Source organism: Carassius carassius, chromosome 15, assembly GCF_963082965.1.
Source record: "Carassius carassius chromosome 15, fCarCar2.1, whole genome shotgun sequence".
In the NCBI taxonomy this organism is placed as follows: Eukaryota; Metazoa; Chordata; class Actinopteri; order Cypriniformes; family Cyprinidae; genus Carassius; species Carassius carassius.
Window position 1 is genome coordinate 21,378,596 of NC_081769.1, and position 19,926 is coordinate 21,398,521.

Consider the following 19,926-nt stretch of genomic DNA (forward strand, 5'->3'; position numbering starts at 1 on the left):
TTTTAGTTAATCAAATTAGGCGAACAGTGTGATCCGATTCCCGAATTGATGATATTAAAATGTACTGATTAATTTTATGATCTTCATTTAATAAGTCTATAATATATAAAAAAGAGATATATACACACACACACACACACACACACACATATATATATATATATATATATATATATATATATATATATAAATAAATAAATGAATGTAATAATTGGTTTGTATGGTTTTGGAGCAACTATTGCGATTTTATAAATAAGTAATTGTTTATTATTAATAGTCATTATTATTAATTATTTATTTAACAATTATTTAAGTTTTGCTTTAAGTTGTTTTTTGTTTTTTTTTGTTTTTTTGAGGAAGAAATTCCTTTTTACATCATCACATTTAACCATTTGTAGGTGAGCCAGTGAGAATCACCATTTGTAGATGAAGTATTGAAGTGTGCATGAGGAATTGACATTGAAACGGATTGTCTTTTGGAGATGAAACCAGTGGTGCTCTGGTTCAAGACGGTTGGTTTTAAATGGAGCCTGATGGTGATGAGGTGAGAAAGGCAAAGAGAGATATGTGAGAGAGAGAGATAAAGAGCTGTGAACACAAGGGGAATACGGAAAGAGACCAAACCCTGACAAAGGAAGACAGAAGCGCTGTCTGTTCTTTGTTAGTGTCATAGAGCATCTACTCAGCAAGAACGTCTTCGTTGAAAAAACACACGCTTCCAGATTCATTAGTCACGTTGTTTTTAACACACTTGAACTTTGATCCCATGCGCTCTTCCCAGTGTGGCCCTCAGAGCTCTCCATGGGGGGCATGGCTCGTGTGTGTGCGACTGACGTTTCTGATGACAGCCTGTGTGTGTGTGACTAATGCAGTCCTGACTGAGATGAGTAAAGTCATTAGATACACCAGATAGGCTCACGTACCAATGGGCCTTGCCTTGCAAGTTTTCACACAATTCTCTCACACACAGTTTCATAGTTACATGTCCAGACATTATAGAGACCTTACAGGAGATACATTCCACAGATTTGAGGTAAATATGTAATTTAAGATATAAATATATTATCAGAGATTATTGAATGTTTAAGTCAAGACTGTCTGTTTAGCACCACAGGTCACTTTCAATTAGAAAGATCACAGTTGTTACTATTATAGGAGCTTTCATTCATAACACGAGGAATCATTTACAATAAATTGATATCAATGCAAAAATGAAAATGAAAAGAAAAAATGACAAGCATGTGTTTTGAACCCAAAAATGAAACAGATGTTTTAAAGCACCAAATGATGCCCTGCTGTGTTTTTATATTGTGAGTCTGGCCTTGCATTTTAGCACAGTCTGTGACACCAGAACATGTGTTCATTTAAGCAGAATATCCAGAGGTGTTGCCTATTTAATGCTTTTCTGTTTGAACGGTCTCATTGTGTTTATAAATTGAAAATAGTAGTGCATGAGTATGTTTGTGCATTTTTGTGTCTGTTTAATATTATTTAGTGTTCATCCATTCTACGGATCTCACTCAGTCACAGCAACTTCCTACAGTGCAATGGTAATATTGCACTTATAGGCTTGCAAAACATAATATAAACACACTCAAATTGTAGGTAAACTTTCATATAATAAGAAAACATTTTTTTTGGCATTAGGTACTTTCGGATACAAATTTTTAATGCATTCCTGTGCAAAAGTCCCCACTACGATCCTAAAGAGGTGATTTGTGGTTGCTAGGGTGTGATGGATGGAGTCTCAGGTCACTCTTTCATAGCAAGTCTACAGAATTTTATCGGCTGGTGAATATCATAAATCAAATGCTTTAGAAAAGGAATAGAAGACTTATTTCAACAAGCTGCATAGTTTAAGGTATACATATTCATAGCACAGACAACAAAGAACAGGCTATGTCCCTTGTCCTGAACATTAATATTTAAGGAGTGGTCACATTAGCAGAATTTTGTCAAATTTCTGCGTGCAAAAAACTCAGTTGTCCATTGTCAGTAGAGTAGCCATGCAACTTTCTTTTGGTCATCCCAGCGAAGTTTGTTCAACAAAATTGTCGAATGCACAGAATCCTATTGAAATGACACAATTTTAACTAAGAAATGTCGCTGAATAACATTCAATTGGTCAGTTATCTTCACAGCATTAATGGTGATGCTTGCCTTAGTGGTGAGTCTTTAAGAAAGTTATACTGTATATAAAAAGAAAATGTCTTCAAAATACTGTGAAATCTTATTATGCAAGCCAAAGTATAAGACTTACATTCTGTATCAAGAAAAAGGCCTGAGAGATGGAGAGAAGAAAGCAGAGAAGGATTAGAGTTGATGTGTTTTTATGAGGTGTAGACCGTACCTTATGGAGCTCTAAACAGGCCCAGCTGTAGCGAGAGCTTTCCTGGATCCCACAGAACCCCTGTAGACACAGATCCGCAGAATCATGTAGCTGTGTGTACACACTCTGAGAGTAAAACGACCCCCTGTAGATGTGCTTTCTCATAAACAAACACACTCAGACTCATTTGAAACCTAATTTGCTGTTTCATGGCTCATGTTGTTCCACAATGTGTTACATTTCTCAGCTGCCTGATGTTTTCTGTTTATTATATAATGAAGTCCCACTCTGTTTTTCTGTAACTTTCATTCTTCCCCTCTCTTGTCCAGATAACCGAATGATTAAAGTGAACGGGACAAGGGAGCCTCTAGAATTTAAATCCCATCAGTGGTTTGGAGCCTCAGTCAGGACCCACAAAGACAAAGTGGTGGTAAGTGATGCTCAGAAACATAATCCAGTTAAAGACCATTTGCAGTCATGCTCATGCTTGACGCATGCTTCCATGCATTCATGGATGCGGTTTGGAAACTCTACTCTTTATCAGTAAGTAGCTGCCCGTCAATGGGTTTAATGCTGTTTAATAGCAAATGTTGTGTCAGTCATGAATGCATGGGAGCCAGAATCTGAGTTCATTCATGAATGCACGGGAGTGGTGTTTTGGAGAAATGTTTTGATAGGAAATGTGGCTCTGTCCTGTTACTGAGGGGGTTTTGGAAAATGTTGATTTGAGGTTGACCATGCGAGAGGAGAACTGCTGATGTTTGAAAGAAAAAGCCCAGAGTTATTACATGAGGGAAGGCATGATTCCCAAATGTGACCGTTGTTCTCCAAACAAACAGATATGGAAACATTTTGCTCTTTCAAATACTTTTATTCAGAAAATTACAGAAGACCGGATGTTTTGTTTTTTTCATCTCCAGCTCTGTCCTAAGTAGTCTCTTTCTAATCTATGTCTATCAGTGCTGCTATTTACAGTAACATGGCGTTTGTGTGGTTCTTTAGGCTTGTGCGCCCCTCTATCACTGGAGGACAGTCAAGGTCAGCAGTGAGATGGATCCAGTGGGAACTTGTTATGTGGCTGTGCAGAACTTCAGTGCATATGCTGAGTATTCTCCATGTCGAACCAGTGAGTATTTCACACACACACACACACACACACATACACACACACACACACACACACGCACACACGCACACACATACTTACTAGTTTTCTCACATTTTATGGGCCCATTCCATAGACATAGTTTTTTTTTTATACTGGAGACACTGTATTATCTATCCTCATATCCTAACCCTACCCATCACACAAAACTTTCTGCTATTTTAGATTTTAAAACTTCATTCTGTATGATTTAGGAGCTGTTTTCAAAATTTACTGCTTCTACTACTGTATGCTTGTGGGGACACTTAACATAGAGAATGCCAGGTACACTCACACACACACACACCAAGAAACAAACAGTGACACAGAACCAGTGCGTGTGCAGTTCATTTTACTTGCAAATTTAAAAGCACGTTTTTAAGCTTTACTAAAGTTAGCATATGTCTGGTTGTTTAGAATAAATTAATGAATTTCCTATTCACAGAATCCTGAAAAAAAGGTTTGGATTTCCACAAAAATATTAAGCAACACAACTGTTTTCAACACTGATAATAAGAAATCTTTCAAATATATTTAAAAAATCGTTCTAATCCCAAACGTTTGAACCATAGTATTTGTATAGAAAACTGTAACGGTCAATTATATTTGAAAGTATCCTGAAAAATTGCTCAGAAAAATAGAGTTAAAATAGCGTGACCTCTGAGCTCTTTATGTTCACAATGTAAGTTGGAAGTGTACCTAAGATGGTCTGTGTTCATTTAGTGTTCACCTACAAGCCAAAATTCTTGCATACCGCCCTGAAATGAATCAAGTTCAGCCCAAAGGCTGACAGAACCTATAACCCAGTGGAACATGACAGGTTTTGGCACTGTTTGTTGCAATGCAAACAGCATAAATCTGTGTAATGAAGTATGCATGCTTTCGTTTCTCACCTGCATCATCCTCAGTTGCACAGACACACTCACAGACTCTTAGTCAACGCAGTGCTGGATGATCCAAAAACAGCACCAAGAATACTGTCACTCCTTGGAGTGTTTTTTATTGATTAACTGTACATACGGTTACATATAACTAGCCTAATGTTTTTTTTTTTTTTTTTTGGATGACTAGCTGATTAGTAAAAAATGATTAGTCTGCTTTTCACACAGAATCACAGATGTGTCCTCTGCTTCTCGAGCTCCCCAGTTGTGCCAGCTGCCAAAGATCAAAGGGAAACTGACATGTTTATTTTGAATGTAATTTCCTGCTTATTTCCTGTACTTTAAAGTCTCATTCACAGTAATGGTAGTTGATAAATATACTCTTATTTCTTGTCATCATATCAGATACACATATGTGAGCCTGGACAACAAAACCAGTCTTAAGTGTCAACTTTTTCGAAATTGAGCTCTATACATCATCTGAAAGCTGAATAAATAAGCTTTCCACTGATGTATGGTTTATTAGAATCAGACAATAGACAAATGAGATACAACTATGACTGAAAATCTGGAATCTGAGGGTGCAAAAAAATCCAAATATTGAGAAAATCCCCTTTAAAGTTGTCCAAATGAAGTTCTTAGCAATGGATATTACTAATCAAAAATTATGTTTTGAAATATTTACGGTAGGTATAATATTCAAATGAATAAAAGCATAAAAGAAAAATCTATAATTTTGACCCATACAGTGTTTTTTTGGCTATTTCTAAAAATATACCCCAGCAACTGGTTTTGTGGTCTAGGGTCACAAATTCTCTTAAATTTTCACAGCACACACATGCACGTGTGTATTAACAGTTGGTGTAGAGTGAAGTGGTATATTAATAATGATAATTCTGCCTAATGTGCTCTTAGGGAAAATTATTACGTGACACATGAGGCCATAATGACTGTGAATTACTTTCCTCATTCTTTGTCAAACAAGTGCCAGCCGTCTCCCTGGTAGGTCAGCTAGGAGTCCCTGCCAAGACTCAGGGCATAGATGCTAAGTGTTGATTAAATCCAGCTTGTTTTTGTCTGCTATGGACAAATTTGCAAAGACAGTAGTATTGAGAAAATGTGGGGAATGAAATACTTAGTGTAGTGTAGCCGAGGAATAAAAGAAGAGAAACAGGAATGGAATGAGGTAGAGAGAGTGTTTATTATATTTTTATAGAGTATAGGTGTTGGGATTTGGAAGTGATGTTCTGCCTCATTAACCTTCCTCACATACTGTACGACACATTATAGCAACATACACAGGACATTACATAATGTACATCGTTGTTGGTCCTGGAACCACATTCCTATACTCCAATCTGATTTTAAGGTTAGATTTTGACCTGGATGTGGCACTTAAACATCATTCTTTTCAGTCACTCATCTTCTTATGGCTAAGGAGTTGGTTATGGTTTTGGATTAAGCATAGAGTTAGCATCATATAAAAAAACATATTCATTTAATCTCATTTAACAGTACTATAAAGTCTGAGCTTTTGAACTTTACATGTCGTTGCATCACATTATCCATTTACGTCAGTATTTTACAGATCTGTATTTGAAGTTTTGAATCTTTCTGTACTCATTCATATCCTAAAGGCTTGTGTAAATGAAGTTACTCTGATCTTTGTAGATAACCCGGACCCCGAGGGCCAGGGCTTCTGCCAGGCGGGCTTCAGCGTTGATTTTACTAAGGTAACAAATCTCCCTTCTCAAGCCTGTCTCTGTATTTCAACTTTATGATTACACACTCCTGTGTGACGTCCTGCTTTTTGTTCAAAATCTCACAGCAGTCATTTCCAGTTTAAAATGGAAATGTTTTTGGGTATCACTTTGACCCTTCATTCAGGCAGGATCAGGACTTATTCCTAATTATTTATTGTATCTCTACTTGTATACAGTTGCTTGTAAGTCTTTCTCCATAATCCTGCTCAAAATGCGCAAGCGAACACACAGAAATAAACACAAACACATTTTTGAGGCCAGTGTCCTCATTTCTATGGTACCTTCTCTCCTATTTCCTCACTTGTTTTTTCCTTCATCTCTCAGGAAGGGACTCTGGTTGTGGGAGGGCCAGGGAGTTTCTACTGGCAAGGTAACGCACTTCTCCTAATTAGTTTGTATTTTCCATCATTCCATCCTTTTACAGAGTCTCTCTGAGTGAGATTGGCAGATGCAAGGCTCTCATATCCCAGACTCACAGTCTCACAGGACCCCAAGAATCTCAGTTCCGTCCAACAAACTGACCAGGCTGACCCTTCCTCCACCTTCAGAGCAGAATAACAGACACTCAGAACGATGACACGTCACCTCCCATGAGCCCTGTTACCAGAATAATCAGGGATTATCTCAGTGTGTTAGCGCTACCATTTCTGAGTCTGTTCAGCCAATCAGTGAAGTGTTCTGCCGCAGTTCACTCATCACAGATGGGTCAGTGATAACTGTAATATAGCGGGCGTGAGGTCAATGAGCTGCTCTTTAATGTTGGTTCACTGTTAGAGCAGTAATCATTGCTATTAAATGCCAGTGAATGCAGGCTAATGAATGCCTGCACTTTTTCACTTTTAGCCTTAATTATACGTTCTGCACAATTGGCAATGAAATGCATTTAAAGACAATACAGAAATCTATACACCTGCATATGTTTAGCTGTGTTTATGTTAGAGATAAATAAATCAGCAAGTGTTTGGCCATTTAGAGACTGCCAGCATTAACTAGTCTGGCTGATTAGCAAAACTGGCAGGTCCAGTTTGTGTTGAGTTGATCTACTTAGCTTTATTAATGCACCTTTTTACAAATAATTATATTGAATTCTGAGCTAATTTTCAGAATACTTATTTAATTTGCATGAAATGTTATTTCAGTATTTTTAAATAACATAATTTATTTATAATTACTGTAATTATAATATTTCTATATGATAATTTGTGTATTATATTGCCCGTTAGTGACTTATGCTAGCTTGATATTGGTATTAAAATCAGCTATTGAAAAACACACAGATTTTATGTGGGGTCTTTAGATTCCCGAAATAATGGAAACCTTGAAAAATCAGGGAATTAAAAAAGGCAAAATCTTAAGTTCTTAAGACTTCATTTCTTATAAACTTTTTATTTAATTTCTTAAAAATTAACGTTCCACTCTAATATATGTGAACCAGGACCACAAAACTATTCATAATGGTAATTTTTTTTTTATTTAAACGTCGTCTGAAAGCTGAATAAATATGAATAAGCTTTCCATTGATGTATGGTTTTTTTTATGATTGGACAATGTTTGGCTGTTATACAACTATTTGAAAATCTGGAATTAGTATTGCGACAATCAACTTTAAAGTTGTCCAAATGAAGTTCTTAGCAATACACATTACAAATCAAAAATGTAGTTTTGATATATTTACGGTAGGAAGTTTACAAAATATCTTCATGGAACATGATCTTTACTCAATATCCTAATGATTTTTGGCATTAAAGAAAAATCTATAAATTTGATACAACATATATTGTGCTATTGCTTTTTTACAAATATACCTGTGCTACTTATGACTGGTTTTGTGGTCCAGGGTCACATATTTAATTAAGAAGCGATAGAAATGCATGCGTCAAATCCAAAAGGTGTAAGAAAGCTTCAAGAATACATCTAACTGTATTTCTTGTAGTGAAGTGCTCCTCTCAAAAATCTTTTAAAAATGTGTGGAATGGATGTTTGACCCTGACCAAATGAGGCACAGCTGAATATTTTGTGGCCGGATGTATATGTAATTGTTTACGTGTCTGGATTTGAATCACAATGCTAGATGTTGATTGTTGTGTAATTGCAGTCATATGTTAAAACATGAAAACAGATTTGTTCAATCTCCAGACCCCCCACAGCCTGAACTCAGAGTCACGGCCCTTAATAAATACTAATACTGGGTTCCCCATCACATCTCACATGTGTTATTGGTTTTTGTTTGTAATGGAGACTCGGATGACTTGAGATGACACAAAATGTAATGTCAGACACAGGCTCTAACTATTTCTCTCATATACTTCATGCTGTGGACAAATAGAGATGCATTCGGAGTTATGACCTTCCACTCGCTTTCTCTCCTCTCCTCTTTTCCCACGCTCAGTCCATCTTAACCTTTGCCTTTCATCACCTTTTGGGGGGGAAAGACAACAGATTTCTGTGAGGAGAAAAAGTACCACATATTGTGTCGTGTGTGTCCACAAAACAAATGCAAATTAATAGAAACACATGTACACGCAGACACACAGCTAAACACACATTAAGAGAGATTAATGGTTGGGGTTCATCTTAGGCCTGGTAGTAAAAGAGAGTAATGTGTTTATTGAATGTGAGCAACAAAAACGGAAGACATTCCTCTCACTCTTAAATCTTAGAGAATCTGAGAACTTGCATCTGTGTTGTTTTCCTCAGTGCTTGTGTAATGTAGATAGATGCAGAATGATAAATCTGAATGTTGTGGAAGTAATACAGGGATTGTTGTGTCCCTTTTGAATGTTTCTGCCTGTTCAGAATTAAGCTTCCATCCTTGGATCAAATCATCAGTTAATGGAGCATTCTGCAAAAGCAGTTGTATTTCTGCTGGAAAATATTTTTAAATATGAAACTTATCGTTCCTATATTATTTCTATGCTGCATGTTTTTTTTTCTTCAATTAATTCAAGGTCACAATAATTAATTATAGAATTAGAAATATATCAGAAATTAGAAATATATTACAATAAAAAGATATAATTGATCTTAATATAGTTTTATAACTATTGTAGCTGAATATAATTATGTAACTATCAATTTAAATCTGAAAAGAAAAAAAATGGCATAAAAGGCTCTTAGAGAAAAACAGTATCTTTGTACTTTACAGTTTGTTTTGCCATCCAAAAATAAGTAACAACATCTGCCACCACAGTTATACGATGTCTGTGGAAAATGAAGTGTGTATTTGTGTGTTTTTAGGTCAAGTGATCACTGCAGGTGTTGCAGAAATATTAAACGGCTATTCCCTGAAAAATATTCTGCGCAAAGTTCAGGGAGAGAAGCAGACTGTGGCTGCATCAGACGCATATGATGACAGTTACCTAGGTAAGAGACGTGTTTGTGTGTGTGTCTGCCTTTGAAAGGTAAAGATGCTTTATGGGACACCAGCGATTTTCTTTGGGCCCCTGTTTATGGGTCAGAGGACCAGCCCTCTGTCAATTTAATAAACGCACGCACACATGAACTCACTTGAGCTTTTTTGGTGGATGTTGAGGTAACCTTGACCCTCTGTCCCATAGCTCAATTCGATGCTAAGTTTGTGCCTACTGATAACGTTTCCATCTGGAACTACAGACCTCAAAACACTCATACACACACACACACACACATATATTCTTAAAACATACTTGCAAATCCTGTAATGTAAGTAAAGACAGCTGGACTGTCATGATAATAGTGCAATTGATAAAAAAATGATGAGATAAAATCAACATGAGTAAACATTGTTTTTAAACTCACTTTGGTTAGCAGCATCAACTGTTCCTCTCACTGCAGTCGCTCTGGTTTTCTTTTGTTCTCTTTCTGTGTCTGGTAGGCTACTCTGTAGCGGTCGGCGAGTTCACAGGTGATTCGGAACAAGGTGAGAACGTTTGAACATTTTATATACATGAATGATACAGAATAATGGGATAGTTCACCCCAAAATAATTTTGTCATAATTTACTCCATCATATTGTTCTAAACCTGTATGATTGACTTTTTTCTGTGCAACTAAAAAGACTCCATGTGTAGACAGAATATACTTTAAAATATTTTCTTTGCTAGTCACATGTCGTAATGTTCAGACACATAAACAAACATCTGCATCTTTAGTAGAGTTTGTGTATTAATGTGAGTGCATGAGAGAGAGCTCTGTCTCTGTGTGTGGTGGTTGTGTGGATTTGTTGCTTACTGAGCTTTGATCGGACCCTTCAGCCTCAGACCGTAATTACAGAGCACTCCCAGGATTCTGTCCCTGACATGCCACTCAGTGACAAACAGCCCATCTGCAGTCTGTCATTCGTCTCTAACACACACACATTTGTGCGCCCACACTGACTCAAGCAATCATTAGCCTACCTATCCATCTGACAGTACCCTTCTGCAAAACCCTGCAATGTATTTACCAACCACCCACAATCCAGCTTGAACAGACTAAAATCTGGTATAAAATAATCTTGTGGGAATTATTATGCTATATAACAGAATGCACCTAAGTGAAAAATACACATTTTAAATGATAAAAAGATGATTGTTTACATTTTCTACACTGTAAAAAATATGTAACCCTGGACCGCAAAACCAGTCATAAGGGTCTTTTTTTATAAACATCATCTGAAAGCTGAATAAATAACCTTTCTCTATTGATTTATGGTTTGTTATAGGACAGGACCAATATCTGAGAGTGCAAAAAATATAAAAAAATATAAACTATGGTTTTCTAGTCCAGAGTCCCATATAGAAATTTATTAACAGTCTAACAGTCTTTATGTTAAAATGACAATTTATAGAATGTATTGATCATGGTCACGGTAATTCAACAAATGATGATCATGAAGTATGGCAGATTGCAGTAGTCTGCTGTGTCATCCACAAGTTACCACTCAAAACTGACCTGCAAAACAGAAAATGGTGACAAAATTGTGTTCAGCACCATTTTGGGGGGTATATGTGCTCTGTTACTTGATTTGCACAATTCCTTTAGCAAATCAGACATTAAAACAATGCATACAGCATGCACAAATAATCAACACTATCAGCGGTTTCAGTTAATTCTTCCCAGAATTCCCTCTCTGTCTTTCTCAGACATATGTTCTATCTGGTCTGGATTAGTGGTGAATCCAGAGTGGAGAGACATGCTGATCTCTTTTTGTCAGTTTCAAACATGGCCTTTTGCTGTGGCACACTTTGTGGTCAAGCAAGGCGGGAAATTTGAGGTGCCGGGGGGAAGGGTCGACGAAGAGCGGGGCTGCTATGGGTCCCTGGGAGTCTGGGAGATTTCGAGTTAGAAATGAGGCAGACTTTTGAATGGTCCCTCTCCGATCTCAGTGGGTGGGACAGATCCGACAGACAGCCGCAAACCCTCCCACCACATCACTATCTCCAAGATCATCCATCAGGCCTCAGACAGTCTCTGTCTCCTTCACTATGTGTCTTTCTCCTCTCTGTCTCTCTCTTCTAAATATTTATAATAAATGAGTGACTGACATGGTGTTGACAGAGACAAGATTAACAACACTCACACGTCTCACCTCACTGTTTAGCCTGAGATGCGCTAGATAAGTGCTTGTGAGTGTGGAAATGTATCAAAACAAGAAAAGTGTATGTTTTATTATTGTTGAGTACTGAAGCACATCACTGGTTTCTTCAAACTCTACAAGTCGAAAATATATAAACCTGCTGTCGCAAATGTAAATATCTCAGGTATGTTTACTGTATGCTTTTCTTATGTCCTCTATGCAGAACTGGTAGCAGGGGTACCTCGAGGGGCTCACAACTTTGGTTATGTAAGTATACAGTCCTAAACAGACTGTGTTTCCTGTGTTTCTCTCATGGTAAGATATGGAATCAAAGGTCAGAGGAAAAGGTTAAGGGGGAAGGATGAATGTGAGAAATGTTCAAGAGGTTAGTCACTACCTTTCTACTAAAATTGAAACATTTGTTTATTCAAATAAACAAAAAAAAGCTGTATGTTTTGCAAAGACTGGTATTCGGGTAAAACCTCGTCACTTGTGTAAGTGCTTGAGTTTCACATCTGGATGTCATTTGAAGCCTTAAGTAGGAATTCCCAATTAGGTCTGTAGCATCTAGGACGTAGGGGTGTCCCCTTTGGCCCTCAATTGAACAGAATCATATTCAGCTGGATGGGCGGTTTGTGAGGCAGACAGTGAATTGGCGTCTTTTTTTGGGTATTAGCCATATGTGGCTTTGTTTGATTTAGGATCTCAGTCATACGTGTCCCATAAAACATCCACTAAGATCAATCTGGATGTAATTTTTAGAGTGCTAAATGCCTAACATGAGGAAAATCACTCTGGTTTGGAGTGGAGGACAGACATATGGTCAGATACACAAGTCCTGCAGTACATCAGAATCATGACAATCTGTCATGAATGGAAACAGTGTTTTATTAGCACTAATACAATCTGAATTTTCTCTTATTACAGGTGGCTGTGATCAATGCAACAAACCTGACTTTTATTCAGAATTTCACTGGGGAGCAGGTGAGTGACTATCCAACCTTTGATTTTGTTTTTAAAATGTTTTTGTTAGTTAAATATGCTATTTGTTCACTATGAATTATTTGTAGGAGTTGTGGGTCAGTGCTAAGTTCTATGTTGTGGAGAATGCAGCAGACAGCCACATTTTGACATACTTTGCTTGCATACTTTACATGATAGCTTCTCTATTTTTAGCTAAAGAGGTAAAATGGCTGTTTTAGACAATGAAAGTGTGTAGTGTGACTGTACTGCACATCTGAGTATATGTGCTTTGTCATTTAATCATTTGAATGCTGTCATAATCAATAAATGTTGCACAGAAACATCTTTTTTAAATTACTATTGTTGTTCTTTCGAGTTTTGTCTTCAACAATCAATGGAAGGCTTAGCACAATGTTATTTTATATATTTATGTCTGGCTAAATTGGACCAAAGGAAGTTTTTAAATGAGACACAGACCTTTTAATTGCATTTTCTCCATTTCACATTTCTATTTCATTTACAACTTTTTCTGGCAGATGGCCTCTTATTTTGGATACACCGTTGCAGTGACTGATCTAAATGGAGATGGGTAAGTAAACATGGAAATGTAAGGTCATTAAACAGTTGTTCTATGCAAGAGGTGATGGTAACTGAGGAAGTCTGTGTACATTAATGTCATTTTTATTAAATCATCACCGTGTAAGGCATCTGTCCACATTATTTGTTTTGAGCTAATTTAATTTACCAGATCACGCTGTATTTAGTTACAAGGTGTATTCAGAACTAAATAGAACTTGGACCATATAAATCAAATTAATAGAACCATGAGGTTTTATATGGGCTTTGGCTTATTTAGACTCATGCATTAAGCTCTGGTTTACTTGACCCTTGTTTAAATGCTCACATCGTCCAGAAGGGAATTTGATATGTATAAAATTTGTTTCTAATTTGGTCTTATGAGAATACAAATCTTTGCTGATACATCAGTGCCAAAGCTACTTCTCTTATGTCTGAAATGCTGACATATGTTTATGCCATTAACTGAAAGGTTTCCTTACCAACGGTACATAGTGGAATACACAGTAAAACAGCAGTATACACAAAGAAAGAGCAGTTAAATGATACACCAGCAATGGCCAACATACAGAGCGAATTACAGCTCATTACACTTATAGCTATTGAAATGGCTCATTTGCTGGAAACAGGGCCAATCAGTCTTTAGTGTTGAAATCAATGTATCGTTTTTGTTATTTTTTTGCCACTAAATGCTAAAACGTATAAATCACAGTGATTTATTTTTAGATATTAAATAACATAACTTTGTTATTGTCTGTTATCTTAGATCTAAGAAGTCTGAGAAGTACTGTACAAATGTGAACATTTCATTCCATTTTATCACTGGAATACCGCCACAATCTTTGTTGGTTTTAGTCCAGGTTATTCTCAGAATGCCCTATTCCGAACTGTAGGAACATTTTGGTATTCCTCCATCGGTCCTCACGCAGTCCAAAACACACTCCTAAATTCATATCTCCAAGCAAAATGTCTCTGTTTTATATTATCAGCATTTATAAGATTAATGCTTTATACCCCGCCATGATACTGTCATGCGCTGGCTCGTCTGTGTCTTCTCTGATGGCTCATATTTTACAATGGTTCAGTGGTGCACTTCCTTGTATATATGGCTGTCTTGTAACCTCAAGGGTGACGTCTTGTATGATACTTTGACTTCAAACATGCACTATAAAGCTGCAGGTCTTTATTCAGTTGTTAGCCATCCATTCAGTTTAGAAGTAAAGCATCTTCAAAACAAATACATGTACAATTTATGTTTCTTATGGGCCTACAAAAATTCAAAACCTAGAGGTGTTTGTGTCAAATTTGTGAATTTATGTGCACACAGGCTAGATGACGTACTAGTTGGAGCTCCACTCTACATGGACCGTGAGTTTGAGAGTAAACCTCGTGAGGTGGGCCGTGTGTACTTGTATTTGCAAGAGGACGTGCTTCTCTTCTCTCCTCCAATCACACTCACTGGAACGCACCTGTTCGGCCGGTATGGAAGTGCCATCGCCCCTCTCGGAGATATCAACCAGGATGGCTACCTTGGTAAGTGTTTGTGTTCATTTCAGAGTGTTGTCTTGCATGTTTCAGGAGTTTTTCCAAGGCCAGAGAGACAGAGGTTAGATGAACACCCATTTCCTTCTTGTCTTTTTTGTTTAGGATATACTGTCTATCTATCATACGCTTAAAATGTACAGTTCTAGCCAGTCAGGAAGGGTAAAATTTGTGATTTGGTGCCCTTGTCTGCACTTTCCTGTGAAAAATTGGGTATAAGCCAGTCTTTTGCGTGTGTGTGTGTTTTGCCGAGTTTGTGGATGGAGGTCACATATTTGATATTCCTGTTGCTATTGAACTACTAGTATTGCTAAATTAATAAAAAAATAAAGATCAACAAAAAAATTATATGACTGAAAAATCTACAATAAATCATATTTAATCATTTAGAAATTTTGATTAAATCTGTCATACATGTAACAATAAACAGTGTTTATAAATGTTCAATTATAAATGTAAATATAAATACAAAATACAAAAAATACAAAATACAAAAAAAATATAAATTAAAGCTGAATTGAAAATGTTGAGTGCATTGGTGGCATGCCTGGGCACACAGAATGTTTTTTTTTTTGTTGTTGAGCCCTGTCTCTCAGTTTCTGTCCTGATCATTGCTAATTATGTTGCCATGGCAGCATTTCTCTATTTATTATGATTTTTAAGAGATCTCTCTGCATCTGAAAGAAACCAGGTGTTCATGGGTGGAGTTCAGACCATAATAATCAGCCACAGATCATCTCCATCACTACAGACGGATTGAGTTGAGTTGTAGACAGAGGTTTTCTGTGGTGCTGGTCACTGTGTGTATGCGGGTGTGTGCAGTCTATGAATCAGCTCCATATGTTAATGTAACACAATCTGATATGTCAGTGTAGTTTTAAAATGACACTTGATGTGGATGAACATAAGATGAGGATGTGATGTCCATGCATGAAATGTAAGCCATCTGGTTCTATGATTTCTAAAAGCATATGTCATATAAGACTCTACAACCTGTATAAAATGCCATTGTGCTTGTGCTTGCCAGTGTGCCAGTGTGAGACTCAAATATTGTATTGTATATTGTACAATAAAAATTGTACTCTAATAGTGTTTGAGAGTTCTATGGTAACAAAACACACTTTGATTTATGCAGGGGTTCATTTTGTGGATTACTTATAGGCCTTGACTCATTTTTTTCTGGCAATGTAAAAGTATCACATAATGAGATGATGCTTCCTTGGAGTTTTGGAGACTTAATCAATAACTGATATGGTCATAATAAATCTGATATCCCACACTGTATTTCTGTTACACCAGCCATATGGGTTTGATGAAGTGACACTTGTCACAGTGTCTCTGTGTGCTTTTGTACTCCTGCTGTTTGAATTATTCAGTCTTATTGCTAGTAGCTTGCCTTTTTTGTTCTGAGCGTTGTTTGTTCTGTTTTTTTGTTGCTCTGTTGCCTCTGGATGGATTTGCTTTTGAGAGGATCCAGTGAGAGGCCTCACTTATGTGTGTGGCTGTAGCGTTTGTAGTGTCCTGGTGTTTAATGTTAGTTGTTGGCAGGCACAGACAGGTCATTTGATTTTCTACTTAAAAGAAATAAAGCAAAATGAGAAACAGTTTGATTTTAGTTTTTTCGTTTTATTTAAGAAAGTATTTTTGTTTATGGCTAAAAAATGAGATTATGCTTTAATATTTGTTTTGAATGTCTGGGCAGCGCTGAAACGCCCCTTTCATCACACTGCACGAAAAGCGGGAACTGTGAACTCAACAGGATTATCATTATCAACAGGAGAGAAGCGGCTGGTGAGCCGAGTTTATTAATCCTGCGGATTCTTTAACATGTTTTTAGTTGCTATTACAAAAACAACAGCAACTGAAGCTATATCTTATAGAGCACAACAAGTAGGCTACCGCACTTCTCCGATCCGCAGATCCCGATTCGCAAGCGCCATCCCGATAACAGCGGAAAGCAATTCAGCTCCATCTGTTTTGGTCTTAAAATACCCTCAGTGACGACAAAATGTAACAAAAATCTGTTGTAAAATAAAAAAACCTAACAGCGTGTGCTTTCTGTCATCTCGGTCTCCCTGAACTTCTGTCTGAAATGCATCAGAAATGATCCAGGCTCATGCATCACAGACACAGAACCATCATAGATCCATTGAAAGCTTGACATGTCTAAAAATTTAACAATTTAATAAAATAAAAAAAATAATTTTATTTATGTAATTCATATGAAACCAACGAGAGATGCTGTGTTTCCAGTCTGAGCTCATTATCTGTAATGTGGTCACACCCACACTCTATTCATAAGGTCATCATCTATGGAATTTGTGACTTCAGTTCATAATTTTACAGTATAGTCTATCATTTGGATTTAAGAATTAAAGTAGACTAATTATGTAGTATTTTTTACTAATTACTAAGTATTTTATTATAAATATTACCATAAATATATGTATATGGGGTTGGTTTTTTTCCCATGAAATTGTGTTGTGTAAAAAAAAAAAAAGAAAAATCTTATTTGTTTGTAATGAAAACATGTTTGCTTTTTTTCTAATAGGCCTAGAATAAAATAAGTAGGCTAGTAGTATCATATTTTATTCTATGTAGTTCTAGATCACGCTAAAGTAAAATTCAAATGCCTTTTTCTTGCTCCTTATTTACTCCTGTTGAAAATGAACCAAGCTGGCGGTTGCCGCGTATCGGTGCAGAACAGAAGGGTTGAATGGGGTGTTTCAGCGCCGCCCACACATTTAAAACAAATAATAAAGCATAATCTCATTTTTTACCCATGATCAAAAATACGAAAAAATATGAAAATTTTCGTTTTCCGTTTCTTGAAAAAACAAAAATCAAACCATTTCTCATTACTATTTATTTCTTAAGTAGAAAATCAAATGGCCAAAAGATTATTTTTTTTCTTTCACTGAATTTGGGAGAAAATCTTTTAAAATCGATCATTAATTAAAGTACATTTAGCAAAGTATATATAAGAGCTTATAATTATAGTTCCGTTAGGGCCAGAAAATGAAATCAGGCCCTAAAGCATGACTTTACAATAAATGTGTGTTATTTGTAGACCCAGTGGTTTCTTATGTCTGTAAAATGTCTGTTTCCCTCCACTGTGGCATGTAGTATATGTATGCAGTCGATTAAGGCCAAGCCACACAATTAAGTATCTTGTAAAGTGTCATAATGAATTTGGTCTCATATATATTATGCTGTTCTTTTTCACAGACCGTCTGTCTGTTAATGTTGGGGGTCTTTGGGCACTGTGCCAGCAACTGTGTCCACTGCTAAAAAACAGGAAAAGGAAATGATCTAGAATCACCAACAACACACGACGGATATTTATAGAGAGGAACTCACCCAAGAGAAACAGTGAAACAGAGCATTATTACATATGCTGGCACACTTGTGCACACTCACTTCTTACTCACACACACACACGGTGGTCCATTGGACGGAAATGAGCGCTTTCTTGTGGTGATGATTTTATTTTTCTAAGTCTAATTAAACTTTTCGTTCATGTCTAACTCAGAACGGTTTGCTTGATTTCCATGAGCATACATTCCTCTCAGATCTGTCATTAGTCATGGGCTCTCTCTCTCTTTCCCTATACTGCAACCTTCGATTCCTCTGTTTTTATCAGTTCTTTGGAGTTTGTCAGTTGTTTTTATTATAGAGTGAGGACATAGATCAGGCATACTCAAAGCCGTGTGTGTATATACAGTATATATACGTATATATTACGAGACAATTCATTGTGTGTCTTAATTGAACACGCCCCAGTGGAGAGAAACAGATGTTTTACAAACATGAAAAAACACTGGTTCTAATAACATGCATTTTATTATATTATGCTCACGGACCAAATCACACTCCACTTTCGGCCCACATTCTAATGGACTTATAATAATAATGGCTGATAAAAAATGATATATGTTTAGTAAATTACATTAAATACAATTTTATTTTAAAATACCCTTCACTAGGAGTTTGACTGACATGAAATCTAACTAATTATAATGCTAAATTTGCCATTTTGTACAACAAATAAACTCAACAGTAGATTAAAATTGGTGGATTTGAAGTAGAAATTTGGTGTGTATTGATGTCTATCTGTGGATAAAATGACAAACGTTCGGATGTTCATTCATGTTTATTTCATGCTATAACTAGTAGGAAGAAATGATCTGTCCACATAACACATAACACTAGCAAAAAAAAAACAAAAAAACGGAAGTACCCTGCTCTGCAATGTCAGTGTCCTCTTTATGCCTCAAAATATTTTTTTTTATTGTTGGTGGATATATGCACTGTATTTTAATGGGAGGATCTGAAGTTAGCTAACTGGACGCATTTATGAATTTTATGAATGAATTTATGTGTAAATAAGATAAAATTCACATGGTCTACGCTGAGTGAAAATGGTCTTTTAAAGAGGTTCCACCACTGTTTTGATAAAAATATGAGGCTGATATGCAGTAAGTCACACTTTTAAACCTAATGAAAGCCACATATCATTACAATTACCAGATAAATCAGCCCTAAAGCAACGTAATGTGAATATCCCTGACATAGATCTTTATAGAGTTTATTTCCTCAACATCCCCTCAGTCGCTCTGTTCCTCTTTCTGCCCCTCACTGGGCATCTCTGTCTGGGTCAGCAGTTGTCTGTTTTTTAGTTTTCCCCTTGTGTGCGTGTGCTGCTGCCCAAATGTAGGTTAATGACTTGAGCAGCGCTGCTGGCAGGAGGAACACTTGAACAGATAACCTTACCCTGGAGATTTATTGGCCATGCAGTAGTGGACTTGTGCTTGTGCATGAGTCTGTTATTGTTCTGTAATAGTCCCTCAGTGCCGAAGAGAAAAGAGCGGTCGCTCCCTGTGGAACTTTGTGTAAATCTTTGGTATTCTTTTTAGCAGCATCCTCTTTTTTTCCACATGAAAGCATCTCTCTGTTCCTCCTCAACATATCAAACACTGAAAAAAATCAATGATGAATTATAAATTACAAAAAGAAGCAGATCCAAATGTATAGCACTCAGTGTGAATCCTGGTGTTCTTGTAGGTAATGTATGGAAGCCTGTTTTTATGTTAGAATTAAAACTATATTCAACTTTCTGACTTTATTAATCAAAATCTCTTTATATCTCACTCTTCATATCTCACAGTTGCAACTTCATGTCTATATCAAA

At 36.6% G+C, this 19,926-nt stretch overlaps 1 protein-coding gene across 1 annotated transcript in view; it reads left to right on the plus strand.

Moving 5' to 3' along the window:
• Positions 1–19,926, plus strand: part of itga8 (integrin, alpha 8) — a 74,039-nt gene that overhangs the window by 1,876 nt on the left and 52,237 nt on the right. The window contains exons 3-12 of the mRNA XM_059567954.1: positions 2,659–2,759; positions 3,332–3,455; positions 6,026–6,087; positions 6,442–6,487; positions 9,355–9,480; positions 9,971–10,015; positions 11,878–11,921; positions 12,582–12,638; positions 13,154–13,206; positions 14,521–14,726. Of these exons, the coding sequence (XP_059423937.1) occupies positions 2,659–2,759; positions 3,332–3,455; positions 6,026–6,087; positions 6,442–6,487; positions 9,355–9,480; positions 9,971–10,015; positions 11,878–11,921; positions 12,582–12,638; positions 13,154–13,206; positions 14,521–14,726 (864 nt within the window). The remainder of the gene's footprint in view (positions 1–2,658; positions 2,760–3,331; positions 3,456–6,025; positions 6,088–6,441; positions 6,488–9,354; positions 9,481–9,970; positions 10,016–11,877; positions 11,922–12,581; positions 12,639–13,153; positions 13,207–14,520; positions 14,727–19,926) is intronic.